Raw genomic sequence first — 25,113 nt, 5'->3', positions numbered from 1 at the left:
CCTTCACCTTAGCTGACACTCTTCTATCACAGATCACTCCTGACACTTTTCTCCAGCTGTTCCATCCTGCCTGTACTCTATTCTTCACCTCTCTTCCACAGTCTCCTCTGCTCTGTCAAGTTAATGTCAGTTAATTGTAATTATTATTTAAATTATTGGTTTTTATTTAAAAATACAAAATAATACTTTTTTTTACTTTGTTTTATTATGTACTGACTAAAATTATAGCAAATTCCAAAATACTTTTTTTAAATTGCAAGGTTAAACTGAATGTTATTTGCTGTGCAGTTGTAATTTCTTCAATTCTCCCTACAGTTATAAATGTTGCTGTGATTTCCACTGGAACTTTGCTTGTTTTGTGCTTCTTGATTGCCGTCGCCAGATGGACATGCGTCTCCAAAAACAAAGGTAGACAGTTACATTTAAAGCTACAGGAGCAGACCAAAATGCAGTGTCTTAGTGATTTTTGATTTTAATGTCTCATGTTTTGATATAATCTATAAGTAAAACATTAGTTTAAAAAAAAGTACATTTTCATCTACTAAAAGACAGAGGGTCTTTCAGATACCGTATATAATCAGCATAAACAGACTGTTCTGTGCTCCCATTTTCAGTTCTCATGACTTCTTTGTCCGACCTTGAAACTGCTACATTCTTTGTGCTGGTCCGACCTTGACATTTATCTCTCTACGACACTCTTTTCACAGTGTATCCTTCGTCATTTCTCCCTATTTTTTCATTTTCAAGTTCATTTTTTAATAAATGACAAATAACATTATGTTTCACCAGGTAACCAACAAGTCTCCACTTTTAACAGCAGTCCCTCACCACTGTGTTCCTGCCAAACAACTGAACCCTCAGACGTTGACATAGGTGACATTGAGCTACAGCAGGTAAGCCTCTCTTTAGTCAGCATATATAATTCATTATTTAATGAATGGAATTATGATTAGAGAAATGAGTGCCACTGTTAGCATATAATGGAATTATGATTAGAGAAATGAGTGCTACTGTTATATATATTCCCTTTTTAGATTCTTGGTCATGGGAGTTTCTCGACGATATGGCAGGGGAAATACCAAGGATCCACAGTGGCTGTGAAAGTCTTACCTGCAGCATGGAAACAGAAGTTTACTGCGGAGAAGGAGGTTTATGAGCTACCACTGATGAAGCATGCTGGGATCCTGCACTTTCTGGGCACAGGAAGGAAGAAGGATGATGGCGGCTGGTTTATTGTTTTGCAGTCAGCCGAATGTGTGAGTGTCACAATTAAATTAAATCACAAAAGCCTGATCAGACTGGGTTAGCGTGATCCATCCTGGCTAAAGTAGGCAGCATGCTACCTAACTGGTGGAACTTGAATTGAACTTCCTTGCAGAAGCAGAAAAATGCAGGCCCCCGGTGACAATTCATAAAAAGTAACATCCTTCCATCCATGATAGAATGAATAATCACACTCATTAATAAATGTTCTTTTGGTGTTCTTCCTATTTTAGGGTTCTCTCTGTTCTTTCCTGCGCGAACGCGCTCTCAACTGGATGCAGTCGCTGAAGATGTGCCGTTCTTTATCGCAGGGGCTTTCCTATCTTCACTCTGACCTTCACAGACTTGGTACTGGCCGCAAACACCGCTGTGGATAACATCTGCATTTTGGTGTTGCATTGACCTGGAAACAGTATTACAGCAGTTGCACTGTTAGTGTCTGTTTGTCTACGCCGACCCCTAATGGTAAACACATGTACTATACATGTCCTACGGGGCTTAGTGGTTAAGGAGGCAGATTTGGGTCCGGAGGGTTTCAGGTTAGAGTCCGCCAGCTGCTCTCTTTGGTGACGGGTTAAAAGCAGAGGTCACATTTGGTTGTGTCACAATGACAAATAATTCACTTTCACTTTGCAGATATGCACAAGCCCCCGGTGGCCCACCGAGACCTCAGCAGCTCCAATGTACTGGTGAAGGCTGATGGTACCTGTGTCCTGTGTGATTTTGGAAGTTCCACAATCCTGCGTTCCTGTTCTGGACGTCCAAATGACCTCACAACCGTGATGGTGAGAACGGCAAAACAGAAAAAAAAAAAAAAAAGAATTAAAACAATTGTTTTATACTGCAGAGGCTCACTTATTTTTGTCCCCTGCCAGGGTCAGTGGCAGTTGGGGACGCTGTGCTACATGGCCCCTGAGATCCTGGAGGGTGCTGTCAACCTACACAGCCTGTGCTCTCTAAAGCAGGGGGACATTTATGCTCTGGGACTGCTGCTGTGGGAGATCTGGATGCGCTGTTCAGATTTATTCGATGGTAAAATGAGTTTCTGTCTTACTGGGGGAAAAAGGGTAAACAGAGAAGTAAATCTGAAATAACAATGAAATGCAATTACCTTTATTTCCTTTTATTACTTTTAAATGAACCCAATGCTATATCTCCATATGCACAAATGGAAATACAGCCCATCTGTGTAAAATTACTTGGATATATGGTCTGAAAATTAACAATGGCCCAGGGGAAAACACCAAAAATCTACCATCTGTAAGTCAGCAGTCATAAAAAAGTTACAATGTTTGATAAATATTCCCCTAATAACAACATAGAAATTTCAAAAGATGCTAGGATGCAGCGACAAAATCATTTAAAGGTCAATTTAAATATCAATTGTTAACTCACTCAGTTTACTGCAGATTTGACATCCAACGCTGACGTTTAATATTCCTTTGTCTCCGTCTACAGGTCATACTGTTCCACAACATCGCCTGCCTTATGAATCTGAGCTTGAGGGAAATGTAACTCTGGAAAGCCTCATCATGTATGTGATCAACTCAGTCAGGAGACCCAGTATACCTAACCACTGGAAGCTGCTGCCACAGGTACCGTCATAGGGACAAAAACGTTTTGCATCTGAGATTGAGTAACATTTACTAAAGACCATTCAAAACTTTCAGGGATCTGCGTTGGTGGAGCTCCTGACAGACTGCTGGGACTTTGACCCAGATGCTCGACTGACAGCTCAGTGTGTTGTAGACAGATTAGATTCTCTTGGGTCTGCCGTGACTCCTTTACTCTTGCATGAACGAATGTTTAAATGATTAAATGATTTCTTTTTTTTACTTTGTTCGTAAAAACATTCATGCATTTTCTTGCCGTGACTCCTTTACTCTTGCATGAAAGAATGTTTAAATGATTTCTTTTTTTACTTTGTTCGTAAAAACATTAATGTATTTCCTTTGTGTAGAGCAGAGGTTCTCAAACTTGAACGTGTCTCTGTCTATCCACATAACACCAGTATGGCAAACATTCAAATACAGCAGCACAAAACTACACCACAGCTGAGCACCGAACACAAAAGAGAATCTATTCGTAATTGGACTAATTAAGAATAAAAAAAACAACCACCATCCAAATACATAGTGAACAATTATATAGTTAACACTCACACAAGAAGAATTTGCAAACAAAGTACTTTATGTAACAGTTGTTTTTAACCACTTTGTGAGTCAGATTCCCCCGCGAACCACTAGAGGGACCCAAGTACGAGTGTTAAGTATATCATGCTTGAGAACTACGTAGATAGATAGATAGATAGATGATAAATGACTGTGTTGTTGTTGGTTTTTTTTTTGTTGTTGTTTGTTTTTTTCCAAGCACAGACTTTCTACTCGATGATCTGAAACTATGTATTTTTTTTTTTGGGCGGGGGGGTTGGTTTATAATATATATATATACAAAATTAAGATATCTTTTTTTTACCACATAGCACTAGTGACAGTCTTACTCAAAATTAATTAACAGACTTTGAGAATTGATTAGTAGCATTGAATGGTTCTTTTGTCCCTTTGGAGAAACACATTCTTACACAGGGAAAGACCTGTAATGGTTACGTAATGGAAGTATTATAATTACTAGTTCACAGCAGCAGGCTGGATTCGTTTTTACTGTGACTAGTCATAGTGCCAGAAAGAAACGTTACATTCACGTGCTACAAACTGTCGCACCTGAAGTGGACATTGATTGGCTGTCATTGTGTTTGGGCTTGTTTAGCATAACCTGATAGGCTCCCAGTGTACGAGTGAAGAGCGGTGAGATGAGATGAGATGAGATGTGAAAATGGAGGAGCGTGTGAGAGTTGTCCGTCTAATGAACGGGAAATTTACATTTCAAAAACGTCCCGATGGCACCACCGATAAAGGTAGAGTGATATGCCTTCTTTGTGAGAAGGAATTTGCTTACCAACGCAACGCACCCAGTTGCGAGTGCAGCCGCAGCTAACGTTAGCAAGTTTGCTCTCCAAACTAAACTCGAGGAGAACAACCCGAGTATGAGCAAGTCTGCGACCGACAGGCTGACGAAAGTTCTGGCCAAGTGGATAGCGATAAACATAGTGGAAGACGACGGGTTAACAGAGGTCATACACGCCACGGTGCAGGACTACAGTGACGTCCAGATGTACAATGGCGAAAAGAAAAACAAACAGCAATATTCCCTCCACGGTGGTCGTAATTAAGAGACCAGTCTCAAATACAGTGGAATGTAAATGACTACGACTGCATCTGTTCGTCTGTTAAAAACAATAAATGACTTTATGAAGCCATTTTTTGTTGTATATCAATCTTTTGATCTGACCCAATAATGAAATGAATTTAAATGAAAATACCTCAATTTGAGGGGTTTTCTATTTAGGTGAGATTTAAAAAATAGATTAATTAAATCAATCAATTATAGATCATAATCTTTCATCTTTTTAACCTATTGACGCACATATATATAATTTAAAATATATATCTTCAATAAATGTTATGACTTTAATCAAGCAAGAAATGTAGATTAATGAAAGCAAATGATGTCTAGAAATGGAAAGTGTGTGCAGGCAGCAGGGAGTGAGTGAGGCTTCCATGGGACTCTTTCTATCAAATTAAAACAGTTCATGTTGATGCATGATGTCACCCAGTCAGTCCTGTCTGTCAGTGGAAAAAAAAGTTGGTTGTTTTGGCACTGAAAAAAAAAAAGCCTGCAGGAATGTTGCTTGTACGGAAACGGTGAGCACACAGAACAACAACGGGCGAGGCCCCTGTGATCATCATTCCATCTCAGTTACATGAGGAAATAAAGAGCAGGCAAAGGTGAATGCTCGACTAACTCACTAACAACTTCTAAGGTAAGTCCACAAAATAAATGGTTTGTGACTGAATTGGGGGAATATGGACGCTGATAAACAAAGCTTAGACACTTAATAAATACTAGGTCATATTTAAGGTGGACTTTTTATGTCGTATAGGTTTAATGTATATCAGTACAGAATTATTAGGGTCATGTTTTATGTACAAATATGTGTTAAAGGTGGAATATTACTCTCTCACTACGTATACATGTCTTTTGATAAGATAAGAGTGCATTTGGTGTCAGATTTTACAATTATATTACCAACATCACAGTACATAGGAGGAAATAAACAAATGGGTGGGGCCACTTGACTGATTCACCTTCATTTTATACACTAACAGCCTAAAGCTGTTTTTCTAAAATTCCCAGGTTTGCTGAAGTGTCCGTCGATCGAATAACAACATTTGAGTATGTGGCCGAATCAAGGTAAAGTATTCAGAAACAACCATACATACATCGTTTTATGTGATTTCTGAAAAGTAATGTGTGCGTATGTGTTCTTCAGGACCTTATCCGTCAAACCCCGCCTACCCTCCTAACTACAATCCCGCATGTCCTGCCGGACCTTCTCCAGGAGTTTTTCCCTACTCCACAAACCCGGCATACATGCCTGGGCAGTACCCAGCCGTTCCACCTAATGTACCTCATGGTGCCATGCCTTACCGTGCTCCTGGACCTTATCCTTATCCTGCAGCTCCATGTCAACTTCCATGTGGCCCTTCTGCAGGTGTTCACCCAGGTCAATATCCCCGCTCTCCAAAAGCGGGCCACCAAAAAGGTCATCACAAAGAGCACCATCATGGAGGTATGAATGCCACGGCTGGGCTACTGCCTGGAGGAATGATGGGGATGGGAATGGGAATGGGAATGGGAATGGGAATGGGACCGGGAATGGGAATGAAACAGGGGAAAAAGATGAAGAAGGGAAAGAAAGGGCACAAAGGCGACGAATGGGAATAAGAACATGGACATGGATATGGACATGGACATGGATATGGACATGGGAAACACAAAAGTGGAAAGGTAATGCTGGATTTAAATTTTAAATACACCAAACGTGAAATAACATGTCTTTTTCATGAAATGTTTCAGGTGTAAGAATGCAGTCTGAACTATGGTCTCATAAATGTTTATTTGTTCTTTTTCCCAGTCATCCAGCAGCAGCAGCAGTAGCAGCAGCAGCAGTAGCAGTTCAGACTAAAAACAGCAGCCCAAGAAACGTTCTTTGTTTTATTTTTTTAATCTTGTATTGATTATTAATAAAAATGAATAAAGTTATGTATATTTTTAGCATAAAACCACAAAGACAATCTAGAATATCACACATATTTTATTCTCTTTTATTTTAAACATGTCTAACAGCTTTATCATTTAGTACAAATGAGCTTGGTTTTTCCAACGAGGAGTGAATGCTATTTTGTCACCCTGCCAGAACATACGACACCTAATTCTAGCAATGCTTCGTTCGTCATCTGCATACTTGTAAACGCCACAGTGTACTAAACGTGTCCTTCTCCCCTTTTTGACACAAGAAATCAAAAAATATTTTGACATTTCTGGATGGGCTCAAACTTCCTAATCATAGATTCCAGACAGTATTGTAAGATTTATCTACTGCAATTCTATGTATTATGAATGGTAGTCCACGATGTGCAACGTAACAAGTAAAGGAAAATAAATTAATTAAAATTTTCTGTTAGTGATATATGTGGAATTACACACGTTTGGATATGGATGTGTGTCAAGACGGTGTTTATTTACTGTAGGTCAGCAGTTGGACCTGACCCCTGCTACCTGCCTTCAAAATAAATAAAGAAAATTGTCTTTATTCCTGAACTTTATATCTGTACATTTGAATTTTAAATAATTTTATTGCAATTAATGTATTTTTTCTACATACATAACTCCATAAAATATATAGTTTATTTAGTTTTGGATTGATATAAATTAGTTAACTGTTGTCTTTCTCGTGACTGCAGAAAAAATTATTGTGATTATAAATAAGCTTATATGTTTAACTGTCGTATTAAATGTATGGTACTTCACTTGGTTTTTTTACCATTAAAAAAACAGATCGTTAATAGTTAAACATTTAGAGTTCCGATTATGCCCGCTAGTGGCCATAAAAATATTTATCTTTATTTTTATCTCTATTATTATTTGTAAATACAAACTCGATTGTAAATTAAGTATTAATTCGATCATTCTTGATTAAATATGTCAAACGCGTATTCTAGTTGTTATTTCTGACTGTGTGTAATCGCTGTTTCAAAGAATTGCCACTCTGTTGCTATTTTTTTTAAATACTTTTTTTAAAAATTATAAAATGCATTTAAAACCGGGTACAAGTCAAATAATCAATATTTTACGAAAGGGGCGTGATTTCGAGGCTCTTTCGGGTCATATCCGTGGGGGTGTTAAGGCTAGGTGAAAGGGTAAAGTTCAGAGGTGACGATAGTGTTGTCTTTGTGTAAAAGAGTGGAGCTCGATCTCACATCACTCTTCCCCGTTCCCGAGTCCTCTTTAAACTCTTCCCCGGGTTTCTTCCCTCCCGAACCTCTCCCCTTCTACCCTTACAACCCCGACCCTTCCCCCAGTTACACTTCAGCGCAGGATCCAGGTAAGAACATTCAAATGTTTAGCGATTTTTCTTAAAATTAAATGTTGTTTTGGTCCGAAGTAGCGGACAGAAATCGCGCCCTGCGGCTAGCGTCGGAAAGCTAATGCTAACAGGCCGCACTGCGTTGAGCACGCAGTCTAAACATAGGAAAAGTTACATTTTATTTTCGAATTTTAAACACTGATCTTTTCTACTAAATGTATTTTCTCTATCCTAATATGAATAAACTACAACATAGAACAAGGTTCGTCATTTTATACGATAATTAAGAGCTCACGGAGTAGCTAGTAATGCTAGTACGCGCACGCATGCTCCATTCATTTCCTAGCAGGTCAGCAACAAAATGCTAACAAATATCGGAGTGGAAACATGGGTAAACCGGTTAAATGAGCAAAGTTTAAGCAGACTAACAAGTGTTATTGAAACAATTACATATCTCCAGGGCTTCGCGAAGTCGTTTAGGGTTATTTCAACAAATATAGTAACTCTGACCATTTCTGAGTGACTGTGGACTACAAGGGCAGCGTTAACACACAGGCCGATAAATTCAAGTAAGAACCAATGTGTTTTCAGCGCTTTTGCAAGTGTCTAAGTCTGAGAACTTGGTCGAAGAATGGCTTATACTCTGAAAAATTGTAAGCACGCCATTTTGTGTCGTTTTGAACCAGTTTACATAGGCACTGACCGCGACATTGGCTTCTCGTCGCGCAGATACGTATCGTGCGCCTGTTAAATTTGTTTAATTGTCAAATAAATTGCACGCGAAAGGCAACGAACTTTACGTATAATTTTGGAATTGTGCCATCTAATGTTGCACATGTGGACAACCGAGTGTGATGTAGTATTGTATAACCGAAGTTTTCAATATTAGAAAGCTACAAACCCCACAAATGAATGGCATATAAATATACGCTAGCTAAGCAATTCTTAGTATCAGGATTTTCTGGTCACAAATTAAACTTGCTTCGATTCCTTTGGCAATGTCTCTCACGTTTTATTAAGTTTTATTGTCGACATTTTACCTGACTATACTTGGTATAATTGTCGACATTTTACCTGACTATACTTATGGTATAGTAAAACTAATATACAGTCTTCGTTATTTTGTTTTCACGTAAATATTCCAATTGTGCCAGTCTAACACTTTTTTGTATTTCTCGTTTATTTAGAGTCAGTAGTCTCTCATCACGTGTTTATTCTTGTATAAAATGCATTGCCCACTGTGTGTGTGTCCCTCTTTAGGTCCATCGCAAGAAACGTGACCCAGTCTTAGAGGCACAAATTGTTTGCAGTGATGGACTCCGGTGTGATTGAAGGAGGACTCAATGTCACCCTTACTATTAGGCTGCTCATGCATGGCAAGGTGAGGATACATATCAGTCACTTACCAGTCTATGGCATATTTATAGAAATGTAATCTAGTGGATGTGAAAGGACGAGGACTTGGTTTAGGGTGTAATGGTATGGGTCAGGGTTATAGAGTCCTATAATTCAAACAAAACAAATGAAATTTGGGGCTCAATTTCTGACAATGTGAATCGCCATAAGATTATTAAAGATCTACAGATTACTTAGTTACCTCCTCGGTGTTTCTAATCTTAAACTACTTACATTCACCCTTTTTTGGAATAGTTTTTCTGAGTATGCATTTTTTGCTAGGTAGTGTGCGTCCCCTTAAACTTGATGTTAGAGTACTTGGTTATCGTATGATTAGGCCTAATCAGTACATTTTTTTCTTTCTTTTTTAACAGGAAGTTGGAAGTATTATTGGAAAGGTAAGTTAACTCCTGACTCCATTTCATTATTTGTAAAATACAAAAAAAAACTATGTAATGAAAGTAACGTGCTTAAATTTTTATAGATATTAACTAATAGTTACCTCTTATGTGCTCCTCTGCCAATAGAAAGGTGAATCGGTGAAGAAGATGAGAGAAGAGGTGAGGGTCTGTCTGTTTGCAGACATGTTGTACTGAAACCTACTGAAGACAACAATGATAATTTAATGCCATTGAGCCCATTAATAGAATAAAGAATATTTGTTATAAACGGCTGAATTTTATTCAAAATATTGATTGCTTTTGTAAACAGAGTGGGGCTCGCATCAACATCTCTGAGGGAAATTGTCCTGAAAGGATCATTACATTGGCAGGTCCAACTACGGCCATATTTAAAGCCTTCTCAATGATTATTGAAAAGCTGGAAGAGGTAGGTCATGACCTCCAATGTCAACAGCTGATGGACCATCAGTAACAAACCTAACTAATCTAATTTTGACACCTTCTCAATGATTATTGAAAAGCTGGAGGAGGTAGGTCACGACCTGCAATGTCAACAGCTGATGGACCGTCCGTAACAAACCTAACTGATCTAATTTTGACCCTTTGCCAGGACATAAGCAGCTCGATGACGAACAGCACAGCTACCAGCAAGCCCCCTGTGACTCTACGCATCGTGGTGCCCGCTAGCCAGTGTGGCTCCCTCATCGGGAAAGGTGGCTGCAAAATCAAAGAAATTCGAGAGGTAGGCAAATAGAATAATACGTAGATAAAAATCTACGGAACAATTTTGTGCAAGATTTTCTGACCGTACACATGATTTTATTAATATTAATATATTTTCCATTAATTTCACGTGTCAGTCAACTGGTGCTCAGGTACAAGTGGCAGGAGACATGCTTCCTAACTCAACAGAGCGTGCCATCACCATTGCGGGCACTCCCCAGTCCATAATTGAGTGTGTGAAGCAGATCTGTGTGGTCATGCTTGAGGTAAGAAAACATAAAACGGTGAAACAAATGTAGCAGAATATCAATACTGTGAAGTAATTATGGGAAATACTGTGTTTTTTTTGTGTTTAGTGTGTATGTATGTTAGTGTGTATGTATGTATATATGTGTGTATGTATGTATGTATATATGTGTATATATATATATATACATACTCTGTGCCTGGAACACATCTAAATAAATAGTAGAGAAGCAAAGCAAGGAAGTGTTTGTGTGGCATATGTGCTTCCTTAGAAGGTAGGTAGGCAGGTGAAGGAAGGATATTGACGGATAGTGAGATAAAAGTCCATTAATTCTAGTTAATGGTCACTAATTTTTGTGATAGTATCTTAAAATTGTGTTTTCATAGTGTAGCGTTTAGCACAACTGCCTTGCAAGCTGGGTTTAATTCCCAGAAGAACCACACATCTCGACTGGGACCTCCCATTTGGCAGTGAAAGGCATATTGAAAATGTCCTTATTGTGGGAAGAATAAGGGACTCAATTATTATTATTATTATTATTAAAATCCAGCAGTTCTGTTTTTGTTTGTTTTGTTTTTTTTTAAATATGACTGGTTAATGCATTTATTTACTTTGTCTTTCTTACAGTCTCCCCCTAAAGGGGTCACCATCCCCTACAGACCCAAGCCATCAGGATCCCCAGTCATTTTTGCAGGCGGACAGGTACTAACAACATTTTTAGAGTGAGACATATGTCAAAACTGTGAAACTCTGGTTTTATATTTTTTAATCATTACTTCTCAGGCAAACAGTTAAAACAGTAGCTGTTAAACATACCAGATTCAACCATGTATGTCTCGACTGTAATATTGTATTTATGTTCAGACTCTTCCAGTATCTTTTGTGGTAAGTACCATGTAGATGAAGCTTATAAAAATATTTGGATCTTTGGATCACTCAAAGATTACTACAGTTTATTACCTGTTTGTTTGAGGGTCATTTTTTCTTTATTTTTCGGAACACTTTCTATGTGCAGTAGCCTCTTTCCTGCTGTTTTTTTTCTAAACGAATGCTTGCTGATGCTTGTTGGCTTAACAATGTGTCTAACTAATTACCTTTTTTTTTTACTCCCTGGAACACAATCTCTCTGATTTTCCTGAATTATGCTGCAGCTTCTCTCTGAAGACTTCTTTTTTTATTTTAGAAATGTGGAGATTTTGGACAAGACATGTTGATAGTCCCTCTACTGTTTTGTTTTATTTAGACTAGCTTGGGTGAGATTGTGTTGTATATTTATAAGAGGGTGTAGGTGGAGAAGCAGCCAGCGCAACAAAGTCAGCTGTAAGGTCTGTGAAAGCTTTGTTTTCATTTGTTTCAGGCATATGCCGTACAAGGACAGCACGCGATTCCACAACCAGATGTAAGTGCAGTAGACATTTTAACGTGATCTCCCCCTCCTCCTCCATCACCTCCCCACGCATTATAACTGCCCCTTTCCAAAGTGAAAAACTGCCCCCCCCTCCACTCCTGCTCATTTTACCGACTGTCGCATACACCTAACCCCAAAATTGTGCTTCGAATTAATCATTGATTTTCCTTTTTGTCATTAAAAAGAAATGCTATAAGTAATGAATGTTTGTGTAGGTCCATGGGTGACATGCTGACAGTTTTCGTGTTATGAAACGGACATTTGTTGTTTGTTTGTCCAGATTCTCCACTCTCCATTGTTCCATGAATAATAATGTGTTCCTGCTGGTTTTCTCTCTTCTGTTCTGTTCTAGTCCCATCTTTTGTTCCAGTTAAACTTGTTCGCTCTCGTCTTTAATAACCAGTTATTATTATTATTATTATTATCATTCTTTGCCCTGCCTGCTTGCCTCTTCAGTCTTTTATCTCTTGTTTTATAAGTGCACTGTGGGAACATGGGGGGAAAAAATGTTTGGCTACTAGTTCTTTATCATTTTTTATGCAGTGTCATGTAGTTTTATAGGGAGTAAAATAAAGGAAGGTCCTTGAAGGAACTTATTGAAATTCATGGATATAGGGAGAGAGCAAATGGCAAGGAATATGACAGTTTAAAAAAAAAAGAGAGCAAATGGCAAGGAATATGACAGTTAAAAAAAAAGTTTAAGGTGAGGGGGCAGCCAGCTAGCACCCTTCCTTGTATGGAGTCTGATTTTTTTTTTTGAATTTTTTTCCCTTGAGAGAATGAAGAGATACTGATTGGAGGAATATCTCTGAGGTCACACTAGTTATTAGAACACTACTGATGTAATGACACGTTTGCAAAACCAAGAAACGCCTTTTATGTTGAATGTAAAATTAACAGATGTCCTGGTAACATTAATTTTTTAATGTCCCTTGTGCCTCCGTTTGTACTGACAGTGATATTTGTTTTTGTGTTCCTGTTTTTCCCCTCTTCCTGTGTTTTCCATTTCCTCCGTTTCTCTCCCTGCCTCCTCTCTTATTCTCAGTCTTCCTCTGCTGCCATCTCTCCACAGCTCACCAAACTTCACCAACTGGCTATGCAGCAGACTCCTTTCCCCATTGCACCAAGTAACCAGGGATTTGCCGGTATGCAGTTCTTACAATGCTTTCCTGGACCGTTGAGTGTTTATGATGACGTGTGAATTCAATGTATGACAAAGCACCGTAAATTCAGGACGACGACTTGTGCATACAACTATAAAACCTGTGGCCTTAAAATGTGTTTTGGTGCTCGGATGTTAACTGAAGTTTCAACATCTGTTTCTGTTTTCATGCTAACACATTGCCTTTGGAACAGAATTCATTTTTCTTTCTGTATTTTAGGGATAGATGCTTCTGCACAAACCGGCTGCCAGGAGATGACCATTCCAAACGATGTAAGTGCATTTGAAATAGAAGAAAATCACAACTTAAGTGGCAATTTACCAAACCAGATATGGGTTAGAGTTACTGATTTTGTTGTCCAGGAACTGTCGATGTTTCCCAATCCTGAACTTTCTTCCCTCTTATGTCGTAGCTTATTGGGTGTATCATTGGACGCCAGGGAGCCAAGATCAGTGAGATCAGGCAAATGTCAGGCGCTCAGATCAAGATTGCAAATCCAGTGGATGGATGCACCAATCGTCAGGTTACCATCACAGGCTCACCTGCCAGCATCAGCCTGGCAGAGTACCTCATCAACGCAAGGTGAGACCATCACTCGTGTTACTTGTGTATTAGCTCCCATTAGGTAAACGTTCACTATTGAGTTCACAAATGTTTTAAAAAGGAATTCAACTCAGTTACAGAGCATATGAAAAGAATTACTGTTGTGTTTTTTTTTTTTTTTTTTTTTAAATCCTTTACCTCCTAAAATTACCTCCTAAAAATCCTGCCCTGCTTCCCTCCGTCCCTCCCTGGTGTGCTGTGATGTTGCATTTACATTCCCCAGTCTCAGTATTACAGTCCCAAACAAAGTACAATTTGTTGGTATTTGGTAATACATAAATGCCCCCGAGGGGAAAATTCCAATTATATATATACTTCCTTTTTAATACATTTAACATGGCTCCACCTGAGATCTGATTTATTTGACTAATCCTTTACCTAACCGACTTTATTAAGTCTCATATCCAAGTTTTTGTCTTGTTTTAATTTCATCCCTGAATGACCCCATCCCCCCCCCCACACACAGCCCCATCACTCTTTTTACATGTAACGTCCTCCCGCTCATTGTTCACCAGCCTGCCCTGTGACCCATCCCGACTGTGTTGTCCCTCTCCTTGTCTCTCTTTCTACAGTGTTGAGTCCTCTAAACCTCCTCCTTCCTCCTCCTCCTCCTTGAACCCTGAACAGACCAGCCTGTGCCCTCCCTCCACCTCTACTACTACCAATACTACTCCTGCTTCTACTACTACTGACACCACCACCGCTACATCCTCCTTCTCCTCTTCCTCCTCTTCCTCCTCCTGTGTGGTAACCCCCTCAGCCTCCATTCCACTGTCCTTGTTGGCTCAAGGGCCATCTCCTCCCTCCTCCTCCTCCTCCTCCTCCACCGATTCCTTGCTCCCCAGCTCTCCTGCCTGTGTGTCGAGTCTCCTAAGTCTCAAGCCCCTCCCTCTCCTGGCCCTCCATGTTGTCAGCACCTCCAACCCTGCGCACCCAATTCCCACCGAGCCAAAAATCACCCCAGAGCTCGTCTCCAAGTCTAAGAGGCGAAGGCTCTCCCCTTACTACTCAAGGAAGCAAAAAAAAAAAAAAAAAAAAGTCAACTCCTACTAAAGTACTGACAATGTCCTGTTGTCTGTACCTGCACTCGCTCGTGATCTGGCTGTGCCGTGCCACGCTTAAAACACACACACAAACAAATGCAAACACAACAAGAGATACAAAGCCAGAGGTGTGGTGGGAGAGGGGGCTGCTGCCATATTTATAGAATATACATCTGTAGCTTGACCTGTTCTTAGGAAAAGAAAAAAAAAAAAACACCCCATTGTTTCGGTGGATGATATTTTAAAAATCTCTTTGAACTTATTTAGCATGGCCAGTGAGATGTTTCACTGATTTACTGGAGTATTTTCTTCTATGTGAAAGCTCTGCTCAGGTAGCAGCTCTCTAAGATGTCAAATTGTATTTTAGGGTGTAGTTTCTCTTGTAGTGACTTTAAGTGACTAATGTTAGATATCAAAGTAGAAGGTATACATGTATGTGTTTAACTTTTTGTTTTTTTTTCTTCATGTTGGAAACTGTAATTTCATTTCCAACCATATGTGCCCTCAGGTAATAAAAGTACTACATTCATCCCTTTAGACTCTCTTTCTATCGAAGAACAAATTCAGACAAAAATAGATTTTTTTTTTTTTTTTTTTTTAACAGAACTAAACATTAGTGATCCTTATATTTGTTATTGTCATTAGTAAAAGAGCTTTTTTGTGTTTCCGCTGATAAATGGAATCATCCTTGTTAAGGACATTCTGAAGTTCACTAAGTTTTTGTATAAAGGCTAATCTAGCGTCAGTGGTCACTGCATACAACCAAAGGTACCATAATTAAAAACGTTCACTAACAGATTAAAAACACACGCTCTCCCCTTAGTTTTTTTTTTTTTTTTTTTTTTAGCACCTTGCAAAGCCTCATTCTGCCCAGAGTGTGGCAGTAAAGCCATATGTTTGGATTGGACTGAACCATTTGACCCTGTGTGCAGTTCATATCTGTCACCTACATTTTAGAGTTTGTTAGTGGAAGGGCAGAATCTTTGTTAGTTCAAGTGCATTACCAAACAGCTGACTTTGCTCTTTATCGGGTGCTGAGGTATTCCCTGGTGATGCTCATTGTTCTGTATGTAGCTGATCTAGAAGGTGCTCACCATTGTTGTACCAAATGAATTAAACGGCAAAGTTTATAAAAAAAAAAATTTTTTTTGATCCTTCATATTTGGTTCCGCACGGGAATCTTCACTTCTTGGTTTGTGTATTTACAAATGCAAACATACCAAATTACTTTAAAGGATAACATTTCTGAGTTCAGTTACTTCACCCGACCTACAGGAAACCAACTCACAGTACTTAGATTATCAGTTTAAAGTGTATTTAGGCGAATTAATCTACTCGTCTTTTTTTGTTTGTTTTTTTTTTTTTGTACAGCAACGATGTATCTTTTGCAAATAAACTTTTAAATGTGATGGTTATATTGTAATGTTAGGGTAACATAGTTGACATTTTATCTGTCTCATCGCTCGCCTTATTCTTTCTCCCTACCTGGTCTCCGGCCGTCTCTCCCTCCCCTCTCTCTCTCTCTCTCTCTGTCTCCAGGCTTTCCTCAGAGACCACTGGACTGGCAGCCAACTGATAAGGCAATGCATCTGCACTAAATCTCACTTTTATATCATCGGCTACCACAGAGAAGTCAATGCAACTACCCTACATAAGACTTTATAAATTATACCGTCTCTTCTTATTTTCAAATCATACCATATCTGCCATCAGTTTGATCTGCTGAGATCATTATTTATTTTCACATTGCCTTTTTCCCTTTTTGGTTGTAGTCAAGAGAAGCAGACAACTAGGTTCCAAATTCCCCCTGCCTAATGACATCTAAGGTTTTCCCGATTTGTTATAAGCCTTTTTTGTTTGTTTTTGATTTTGTTTTTTTTCTCGAATTGACCCCGTGACCCTCTTCCTTCTTTGCCGTCACAAAAAAGTATAGGCATAGAGATTTAGGTTTGTACAGTCAGTTATTTCTTTGAAAAGGAAAAAAAAAAAATAAAGGTATCAAAATATGAATAGAGTGACTGTTTTATTCTCTTTATATAATCCCCTTTTCTCACTCTGTCCTAGTCGGTCTGTCCACACTTAGTTGCTTACAATATACACTCCATTCACACCTTTTGTCACCTATACAACTAAAGTGCTTGTAATTGTAACATGGATTATGCTTGTGTCATTGAGAATATGTAGCTCTACGATCACTGTCACGGTTACATTTGGTTATGATGACAGGTATTTTGACTCTCAGATGAATTTGTCCCGATTATTGAATTTGTCCCATTTACATGTCATTCCTGTTTTCACCCCTCTCTCCTGGTCCTAAAACCATTTGTGGATATTTTGCTGGGATTGGGAGGTTTTTGGGGTTTGGGTTTTTCGGCTCAAGGGATCAGAAGCAGAGGGTTCTCCTCGCTTTCTTTTGTAAAGACTGATATATACTGAAAAAAAAAATGTTGGAATATTTGTTTTAAATGGAGAAAATATTTTTTTTAATCTACCAAAGGGGGGGGGGGGATCGACTCCTGGACACTGACTGACCTGTCTATTAAATGTGATGAGGCTGAGAAATTATATTTAAGCTCTGGAGCTCCACAAAGAGTCGTGAGTTAATACTACTTCCCTGCTCTTTGCTTTGCTCAGCTCAGAAATTATGTTATTTTCAATTTGCAGGACAGAAAAAACAACAACAACAACAAAAAAAAAAAAACCAACAACAACGATTTGCACGTTTTTTGAGACTGTAGACCTGGGTGCCACAACATTGTTTAAAAATTACAGAAATAAAGATGTGAATTGCTCAAACCACAAACTGTCTCCGCTCTTTCCAGCATTCAAAAATACAACATGGGATTGTTTTTCCAGGAATGGATTTATTGTTCTTCCTTTTTTTTTTTTTTTTTTTTACACCGTTTGAAATATATTTATTATACAATTACAATAATGCAGTATAAAATGCAAACATTTCACATACTGGGTTGTTTCTCAATAAGCATCATGGGGATCGGGAACACCTGCCTTCAAGACACTAGAGGGCAGTGTTTATGCTTTTTGGCAACACTTTACCAGTGAACGGATTTTTTAGCATTTGATCTTAGGGGGTGAGGGGGGTGAAAGAAAATAAGCTGCCATTGATTTAGCTTATGGATTGTTGACCTGTTCATTACATAGTAAATGTAAGGTAATTGTTGGACATCTTTATAAAATTGAAAAATAAAGTTCTTTATCTTGGGCAAGGATTTGAAGAGAGGACATGGCGACATGACTGTTTTCTGAGGCTACATATGATACTGGAATTTTTCCTGTTCTGTGCTCGTGTCCGTGTATTACAAATACCATTCAATGTCTTCACTTCCTTTGGTAGCTTTTCTATTGTACGCTTGGAATGTCAATCAGAGTCAGAAATAGAAAAAAAAAAACCCAAAAAAAACAATGTTGTTCATAGTACATACCCAGTGGCCAAGATGCTTAGAAAACAAACTCATATTGTGTTTTAATACAATTAACACTGCAATAATATTACCAACAACAAAAGCCTGTCTGCCTTAACGAACTCAAGTGCAGATCACTTTGACCTGTGATATGACATCGCTCTCCAACCAAGCAGACATATTGCTTTTTTTTTTAAACGTTCTGTTGTTTCTTCCCTCTCTCTCTCTCTCTCTCCCTCTCTCTCTGTTTAGATGCTCATGAACATGAACAGCAGCTACAGTACATTCTACAACCGTATGTCTTTTTCATTGGAATAGAATAGCTTCACCTACTTAGAAATGTCAGCACCTTTTAAATGTAACAATCTCACATCGTTTAAAAAAATTTGTTCATTGTACAGCGTTGCATATTTACATCAATATTAAAATGCGGATGTAGAAAATGGCAAACATAATCGAGTCACGAGTACGAATAAAAAAAAAAGATATATATATATAAACGATAGGTGAAAATGTAAACCTTGTTCTTTTTCGAAAAAAGTCATTTGGATTTGCTTTGAATAAATAAATTAGTGCAAAAAAAACGATCTCTCGCGGATGTGACACGAGGGTCTTGAGGAATTAGGACGATATATATATATAAAAAAAAGAATTAAGTGCATTTTTTCAGAATGAAGCCCCTGCTGGGGCATTAAAGACATGACACGTAAATAAATAAAACAAAGTAACATAAATTAAGGTGGAAAATGAAATGAAAAAAAAAACGTTTGTGTTGATGACCTTTGAGTCAGGCCCCTGCAGCTGAGGTGTTTAACGGTGTTTTCGGTACTCGGGGCAGTCGCAGTGGAAAGGATGGACGAAGCTTCTCCATCAGCTGGGCGTTTGTTCTGTACCGTGTGAGATCTTTCCTTCCTTCCTTCCTTCCTGACTCCCATCTCCCTGATTCGGCCTCGCTGCTCTCTGACATCTTGTGGAAGTGAGCAAAAGCATTGAGAACCCAGACCCTTGAGTGGGCCCGAGGTGTTGCTTTTTCACCAGTTGGTTGGGGGCTGGCTTGGCTCGGCGCTGCACGAGTGGTCAAGCTCGGTGCTGTCACAGTCTGAATCATCGTAAAGTCCCTGGATTGAAATGAAGGGAAACGAATTAGTTCCATTTTTTTTGGTCGACAGCAACAACGTATTTACCTTCGTACTCGAAATGCAACTTAATGTAAATATGTTTGGTTGACTTTTACTTGCAGTCAAAAGCTTTTAATGACAAAATGTCAAATGTTTGTTAGCGGAAAATTAGCACTCGGTAACCTTTGTACCCATGTCGCTAGGCAAATTTCCTGAATCTGAATTTGCTCTTGTGTTGTTTCTGGTTGTTTTTTTCCCGCTGGTTCTGGGATAAAGGGCAAGGTGATGTCTATTTCCGCCTTTTTACAACTCAAAACCCTAACCCTAAGCCTAACTCTAACCCTAACCCTAACTCTAACCCTAACTCTAACCCTAACCCTCAGTGCTGTTATCGTAGCGTAATATCCACCTACCCCGTAATTGTGATCGTTTGAAGCCAGCTGGCTCTTGACTTGTCGAAGGATGGCCTCCTTCTCGGACAGCCCGTCGGAGCACAGCTGGGTCGGGTCAGACGGGTCGGCGGGAATCTCTGAACCCTGAGACAGCAGGTCGTCGCTCTTGTCGTCCAGACGCTCGTCCGTGTTGGTGCTGACCACGTCTGGCGTGCCGCTGTGGGAGTGGTCGCTGGTGTTTCCCTCCTCGCCGTCTGAGACGGACAGGTTTTCTGAGCTGAACGTTGACAGCGACTGACATTTGGTCATGCTCATGGGACGCCTACGGGGGAGATAATGAACTGCATCAGTGACCTACCGGAACTTTTTTTGTTAGTTTGTTGTTCGTCAACAAGGAGGTTTCTGTTGAATCGAGAGCGTTGAATCCAACTGTCTTACCGTCTTCTCGGCAGCTCCACCTCGCTGTCCACTTCTCCCTCTTCCTCCTCTGAGGACAGACCTCGTCTCTGTGGACAATATTTGTGTTTTAGTATGAGAGACATTTTTTTTTTTAGGGAAGGATATTTGGGGAAGGATTACTCATCCTGAGCTAACATTTCTATGATCATCTGGTGACACATGTCGCTGATGACACACAATCCTGTCAGAGTTTTTTATTATTAGTGGTCATCAAACACCTTTTTTATGACCAGTCACCCTGCACTGGATGTTGCTGCCCCAGACTCACCTGGCTGCGTGTTACGGCTGCCCTGTAGAGCAGCGCTGCAGGTGTGAGACGCTGACTTCTGGGCGAGCGCGTCATCACCGTCCCTTCCTCCTTGTCCTCGCTGTCGTTGGGGACGCGGGTGATGCCGAGCACCGACGACCTCCCGGCGGCGGCTCCTCTCCCACACGGTGAATCGGGGCTGCTGGAGAACGGTATAGAAGCCGCATCTTCGCTGGGCGTTCCGCTGCGCGGAGGTGTCTCTGCTAGGTCGTCCGCCCCTACACCCACATCCGGCCCCTCCTCCGGTCCTACAGTCCTTACGCTTTCCTCCAGCCCGGCCGAGGCGCTCTGACTGCCCGCCCTGTCCAGGCCGGCCCTCACCTGCCCCTTCCTCCTGCCCTCAGCTTCCAGGGTGGTAGATATGAGATCGGGGCTGGAGGAGGACATCTTCTTTAGCAGCAGGTCATGCTGCAGGCCTCTCAGGGCCGCGCTGGGGTCCAGGTGGTTCTTGCTGCTGGGAACCGATGACGTGACGTTGACCATTGCTAAAGACGAGGAGAGAGTGGCCTTGAGTTGAGCCAAATCCCCACTGCTGCCTTTTCCAGCCTTCCTGTAGCGGGGTTTTCCTCGACGGGAGCGGCCAGGCGAGGTAGAGCCTTTGTTGGGGATGGTGACCTGGGTCATGGAAGAGTCCAGTTTGGGAAGGATGACTTCGGACTTTAATAGGTCCGGTCTGGACGGGAAAAAAACCTTCGGACTTTAATAGGTCCGGTCTGGATGGAACAAAGATAATACAATAGAAACATTATTTTCTCATTAATTGAACTAAAGGTTTTTCTCTTATTCATTTAATCGGGCTATAAAACGATTACAAATCTTCAATCCGACGAATCACGGTTGACCATGATAAATCGTGATCACTTACAATTAATCATAATTAATCATCCGTTACATGTATGTGTTTCCCCACATATATTTCACGTAAATATTTACACAAGTAGATGTCAAGACAAATATGCAAAAGTACAAGTACAAGCTACATCTTCGTGGCGTTTAGTTAGCTTGAGGCTAGCTTTCAGTCTCGCCGTCATTAGCCATTATCATGACCAGCGGTCCACAACCTCTTTTTAGTACCGAGAATCGGTCGACGGGTATCAGCTAGTACTGCGGACCGGTAATACCGCGTCATCGTTGAAGGATCATTACATTTTCTAAATAAAACGTCTTTTAGCCTTTATCCTGTTAGCATCCGAGTCTGAATGACCTGTTGTTGTGAAACATTGACAGAAAAAAAGTAAAGGGATATGAAGTTTGTGTCCCACTGCGGCCCGGTACCAAATGACCAACGGACCGGCACCGGTCCCCGCACCGGGGGTTGGGGACCCCTAATCTATAGCACAGGTGTCAAACTCTGACCTGCAGGCCAAATCTGACCCATGGTGTATATATATTGTGTATTAGAGTTGGCCGCTAACATTTGTAATATTAGCGGTATTAGCATTGTATTATTGCACATACATTTTGGTTTCACTTTCACTTTCACTTTCATTCATTTTATAACATTAAGCTTTGGTTGTTCCAGATTCAATGTTTTACGCAAAACATAAATATTGTGTTTGGCCCGCGACTCCGTCGCAGTTTTCAATTTCGACCCACCGTGTATGAACGTTCAACAAATGAACGAAAATGAATGAATGAGTCTCTCACCTCTTACTGTGCGACGGCAGCTTCTGAGGTACGTTGCGCTTCTTCATTAGTTTCTCCATGGAGTTGGACGAGGCCGACTGTCTGGAGCTGTGGTGCTTGAAGACGCCCGGGTATTTCTTGTCCAGCGACTGTTCCCTCCTGACGTTCAAACACATCAGACACATTAGTGAACACAGGGGAGAGCACTTGGACGCATGTCATCCTTCTGGGTGAGTGGGTGTAAAGGCAGTTCCGGGCTTTTCATACTTGTGCAGTTCTTTCTCTTTAATCTCCAGCTGCAGCATGATGGCATTAAGCTCCATGTACAGATTGTTGGCTCGTTCCAGTTTGCGCTCGTAGTGCTCCCGGATGTCCAGTGCGTGTCTGTTCAGAGACAGTTACAAAAAAAAAAAGCATAAAGATGTGAATACACAGAAAAACACGTTTATCTGCTTGGTTTTTGTTTTTTTCTTCTTTTTTTTGGTCAAACCTGAGTTCTTCTCTGCGTCGTTTGATCAGTTCCTCGTCCAGTCTGTGGAGACACGTGCCCTCAGACTTGATCTTTTCAAAGTGGTGCCTCACCTCGTCCCTCCACTCCACCTGAGACGGCAAAGACAAAGCAAAACCCATTGGCTCAGAGCTTTTGAACGTTCAAAAATCAGAGGCGTCGATTGGTTCTCGTTTATATGTCACAAAATACTACTGTGTAATTACAATAGGTTTTTCTTCGAGCTCCATCTGATTTTTATTTTCTTTTTTCTAATCTTTTATTTTCATGTATAAAGACACATTTAACATTTGTCTTAAAACTTTTTCACCTGACTTTATTCAGTATTGTGCTTTCATTTGGACCATTTCTCTTTCTTGGAGTATCAAGTTCACTCAAGAGCAGCAACAGGAACCCAGTCGCTGCAACTGAGCTTTTTGAACTGCGCAAAGTGGCTACAAAAATTGCCTCACACTCGTAGCCTTGGGGCCAGTTCTGGCCATAGGGACTGACAAGCATAATAATTCCTAATAATTTTTTAAAATGTATTTTGACTTTTTCCACTATTAAATGTATTAGTTGATAAGAATAAGAAAATTCTATATGAAAATATATGCAAAAATATATTTGCAATATATCAGTTTACACTGCAGTAAAAAATGGCAAAAACTCTTTTTTTTTTTTTTTTTGGTATTTTTTGGTGGAATATTTTTAGATTAGATGACGTTCCATTAATGCCCATTATATTTGACACATGACGCTCTCCCCAGTCAAACTCAGTGACCACTTCATTTCAGTGTCCAGTAAAACTGTAGGAACCAGGACAGCTTTCGTGCAGTTCTTATTAAGCTAATGGACGCCCACTGCACGCTCCTCTGTGTCTCCAGTCGCCTTTTCTCCCCCCCGTAGTCTCTCTCTTCTCCCTCCCATTAAGACAATCAATACACGCCAGCACAGTATTCTTCTTTTACAATGTCACAAGAAAAAAAAAATCCATTACGGGGGGCACAGAGGGTAGAAACTGCAGGAGTGGGAGAGGCGGTTAGGATATATGTAACAGGACGGAGTATTAGAGTATTAGATCAAGGATAAATGAAGAGGGTTAAAGAAGTCCGTGTTTAATGCCTGGTTAAAGAAGGACGACGTTATGGCTGCGAAGACCGAATGAATCTTAAGTAAGTGGTCAGATGGCTCGACCAATCGTTACACACGCTGTAAATATGTGGTTTGAAAGACAGCCGCCCCACACGGTGACACTGGTGCTCTCTTGTAGTTATTTAGTCTCTTCTGTCTTGGACCCGTGTGTGCTGTGCAGTCATCTTCCATGTTTGCCAGCCGGTCCCATCCCCCAACTATAATCACGGACACAGCCGCGCGCCCCTTCCCTTCCCTTCCCTTCCCTCCCTTCCCCTCCCCTCTCCTTTGGCCAGACCCTCTCATTTTGATGTGATGGAGGTTGGAAAAGGTTCAGGCCTTGACCACAAATCAGATATCAGGTGTGACGAGGAACAAAGGCCCCACGGAACCAGGAATAATATCTGAATAATTATTGAAATGGCAGTTATTTGTGCACAGACCAGAGAGAGAGGGAGAGAGAGAGAGAGAGGACATCAGTGACAGGAGAGAGCAAAAAATGTCCCTCTACTACATCTATCTATCTATCTATCCATCCATCTATCCATCCATCCATCCATCCATCCATCCATCCATCCATCCATCCATCCATCCATCCATCCATCCATCCATCCATCCATCCATCATCCATCCACAGTGGTCCCTCTCCTATTGCGGTAGTTGAGTTCTAAGACCCACCGCGAAATGGGAAAAATTGCGAAGTAGAGGCGAGATAGTTTTTATATAATTTCCGTATATATTTACCCTTTACGACCCTCCCCCACGCTGTTATCAACCCTCCCTAGACTGTGTTACCTTTTCCCACACAATTATATCCACAGTAGAGTTGTAGAATGGGAGTTGCTGAGAGACGCTACGGCGCATGAGCCAATCAGCGTGAGGAACAGAAGAGCATGTTCAATCAGCCAATAGCACACCGAGTACGCATTGTATTAGCCAATAGTATGCTGTGTACGATCTCGTCTAGGTAAACAAGGCTAGCGGCGATCGTTCGCAAATGCGCTTGTCTCAATTTCAAAACGAGAATCCACATTTTGAAAGACAAAACTTTCGTGTGTGTAATTATTTTATAATGTCTTTTAGTTGCTCTATTTCGCGATAGAGCGATAATTAAGCGAGATCGGAATAAAAAAAATCGGAACAAATGATACTATTTGATGTAGTTTGTGGATTTAACATTTATGTTGTTACACAGGCCATAGTGAAAGAAACAACAGCCAATAGCCAGTCGGCCTGTTTACCAACAAAAAAAAAACCAAGAAACTTACCTGAGACTGAAAGTAAGTTTCCTGCGGCGTGGACAGCATGTCGGCCGAGGCGATGTCCAGATGCAGGAGGATCTGTCGAAACGACGGCCTGTTTCTGGGCTTGCAGTTCCTGTGCATTTTATAAACTTGGTCAAATCTGAGAACTCTCAAACGTCACCTTTATCCTT

At 40.4% G+C, this 25,113-nt stretch overlaps 4 protein-coding genes across 9 annotated transcripts in view; 3 read left to right on the top strand and 1 right to left on the bottom strand.

Annotated features, from left to right (window-relative positions):
- The window catches only part of LOC103386397 (bone morphogenetic protein receptor type-2), a 4,811-nt gene extending 1,734 nt beyond the window's left edge, over window positions 1-3,077 (top strand). The window contains exons 4-11 of the mRNA XM_025060061.1: window positions 316-408; window positions 790-893; window positions 1,035-1,256; window positions 1,497-1,611; window positions 1,900-2,048; window positions 2,139-2,295; window positions 2,722-2,858; window positions 2,934-3,077. Of these exons, the coding sequence (XP_024915829.1) occupies window positions 316-408; window positions 790-893; window positions 1,035-1,256; window positions 1,497-1,611; window positions 1,900-2,048; window positions 2,139-2,295; window positions 2,722-2,858; window positions 2,934-3,077 (1,121 nt within the window). The remainder of the gene's footprint in view (window positions 1-315; window positions 409-789; window positions 894-1,034; window positions 1,257-1,496; window positions 1,612-1,899; window positions 2,049-2,138; window positions 2,296-2,721; window positions 2,859-2,933) is intronic.
- Window positions 3,078-4,857: 1,780 nt separating this feature from the next.
- Window positions 4,858-6,980, top strand: LOC112487786 (proline-rich protein 13). Its single transcript, XM_025060487.1, has 3 exons — window positions 4,858-5,143; window positions 5,518-5,574; window positions 5,654-6,980. The coding sequence occupies exons 2-3, from the start codon at window positions 5,559-5,561 to the stop codon at window positions 6,106-6,108; spliced, it is 471 nt and encodes a 156-aa protein (XP_024916255.1). The 5' UTR covers window positions 4,858-5,143; window positions 5,518-5,558; the 3' UTR covers window positions 6,109-6,980.
- Window positions 6,981-7,579: 599 nt separating this feature from the next.
- On the top strand, window positions 7,580-17,529 carry LOC103386382 (poly(rC)-binding protein 2-like). Of its 6 annotated transcripts, none has more exons than XM_008320617.3 (13): window positions 7,580-7,768; window positions 9,011-9,131; window positions 9,520-9,543; window positions 9,673-9,705; window positions 9,857-9,973; window positions 10,157-10,288; window positions 10,407-10,535; window positions 11,144-11,218; window positions 11,874-11,915; window positions 12,997-13,069; window positions 13,307-13,359; window positions 13,500-13,669; window positions 16,273-17,529. In XM_008320617.3, the coding sequence occupies exons 2-13, from the start codon at window positions 9,063-9,065 to the stop codon at window positions 16,307-16,309; spliced, it is 954 nt and encodes a 317-aa protein (XP_008318839.1). In that variant the 5' UTR covers window positions 7,580-7,768; window positions 9,011-9,062; the 3' UTR covers window positions 16,310-17,529. The 6 variants fall into 6 exon arrangements, with proteins under 6 accessions (XP_008318839.1, XP_008318837.1, XP_008318836.1 ...); XM_008320615.3 differs by having other exon boundaries at window positions 12,970-13,069; XM_008320614.2 differs by lacking the exon at window positions 16,273-17,529 and adding an exon at window positions 14,263-14,933.
- A 48-nt stretch (window positions 17,530-17,577) lies between these two features.
- Window positions 17,578-25,113, bottom strand: part of LOC103386381 (mitogen-activated protein kinase kinase kinase 12-like) — a 16,591-nt gene continuing 9,055 nt past the window's right edge. The window contains exons 7-14 of the mRNA XM_008320612.3: window positions 24,947-25,055; window positions 22,548-22,657; window positions 22,325-22,441; window positions 22,079-22,216; window positions 20,393-21,104; window positions 20,104-20,171; window positions 19,687-19,987; window positions 17,578-19,273 (exon numbers count right to left, since the gene is read on the bottom strand). Of these exons, the coding sequence (XP_008318834.1) occupies window positions 19,187-19,273; window positions 19,687-19,987; window positions 20,104-20,171; window positions 20,393-21,104; window positions 22,079-22,216; window positions 22,325-22,441; window positions 22,548-22,657; window positions 24,947-25,055 (1,642 nt within the window). The 3' untranslated portion in view covers window positions 17,578-19,186. The remainder of the gene's footprint in view (window positions 19,274-19,686; window positions 19,988-20,103; window positions 20,172-20,392; window positions 21,105-22,078; window positions 22,217-22,324; window positions 22,442-22,547; window positions 22,658-24,946; window positions 25,056-25,113) is intronic.

This window comes from Cynoglossus semilaevis, chromosome 11 (assembly GCF_000523025.1).
Source record: "Cynoglossus semilaevis isolate Cse_v1.0 chromosome 11, Cse_v1.0, whole genome shotgun sequence".
Classification (NCBI taxonomy): Eukaryota; Metazoa; Chordata; class Actinopteri; order Pleuronectiformes; family Cynoglossidae; genus Cynoglossus; species Cynoglossus semilaevis.
The sequence above is the reverse complement of the archived record's forward strand: the minus strand, read 5'-3'. Positions and strand labels throughout refer to the sequence as shown.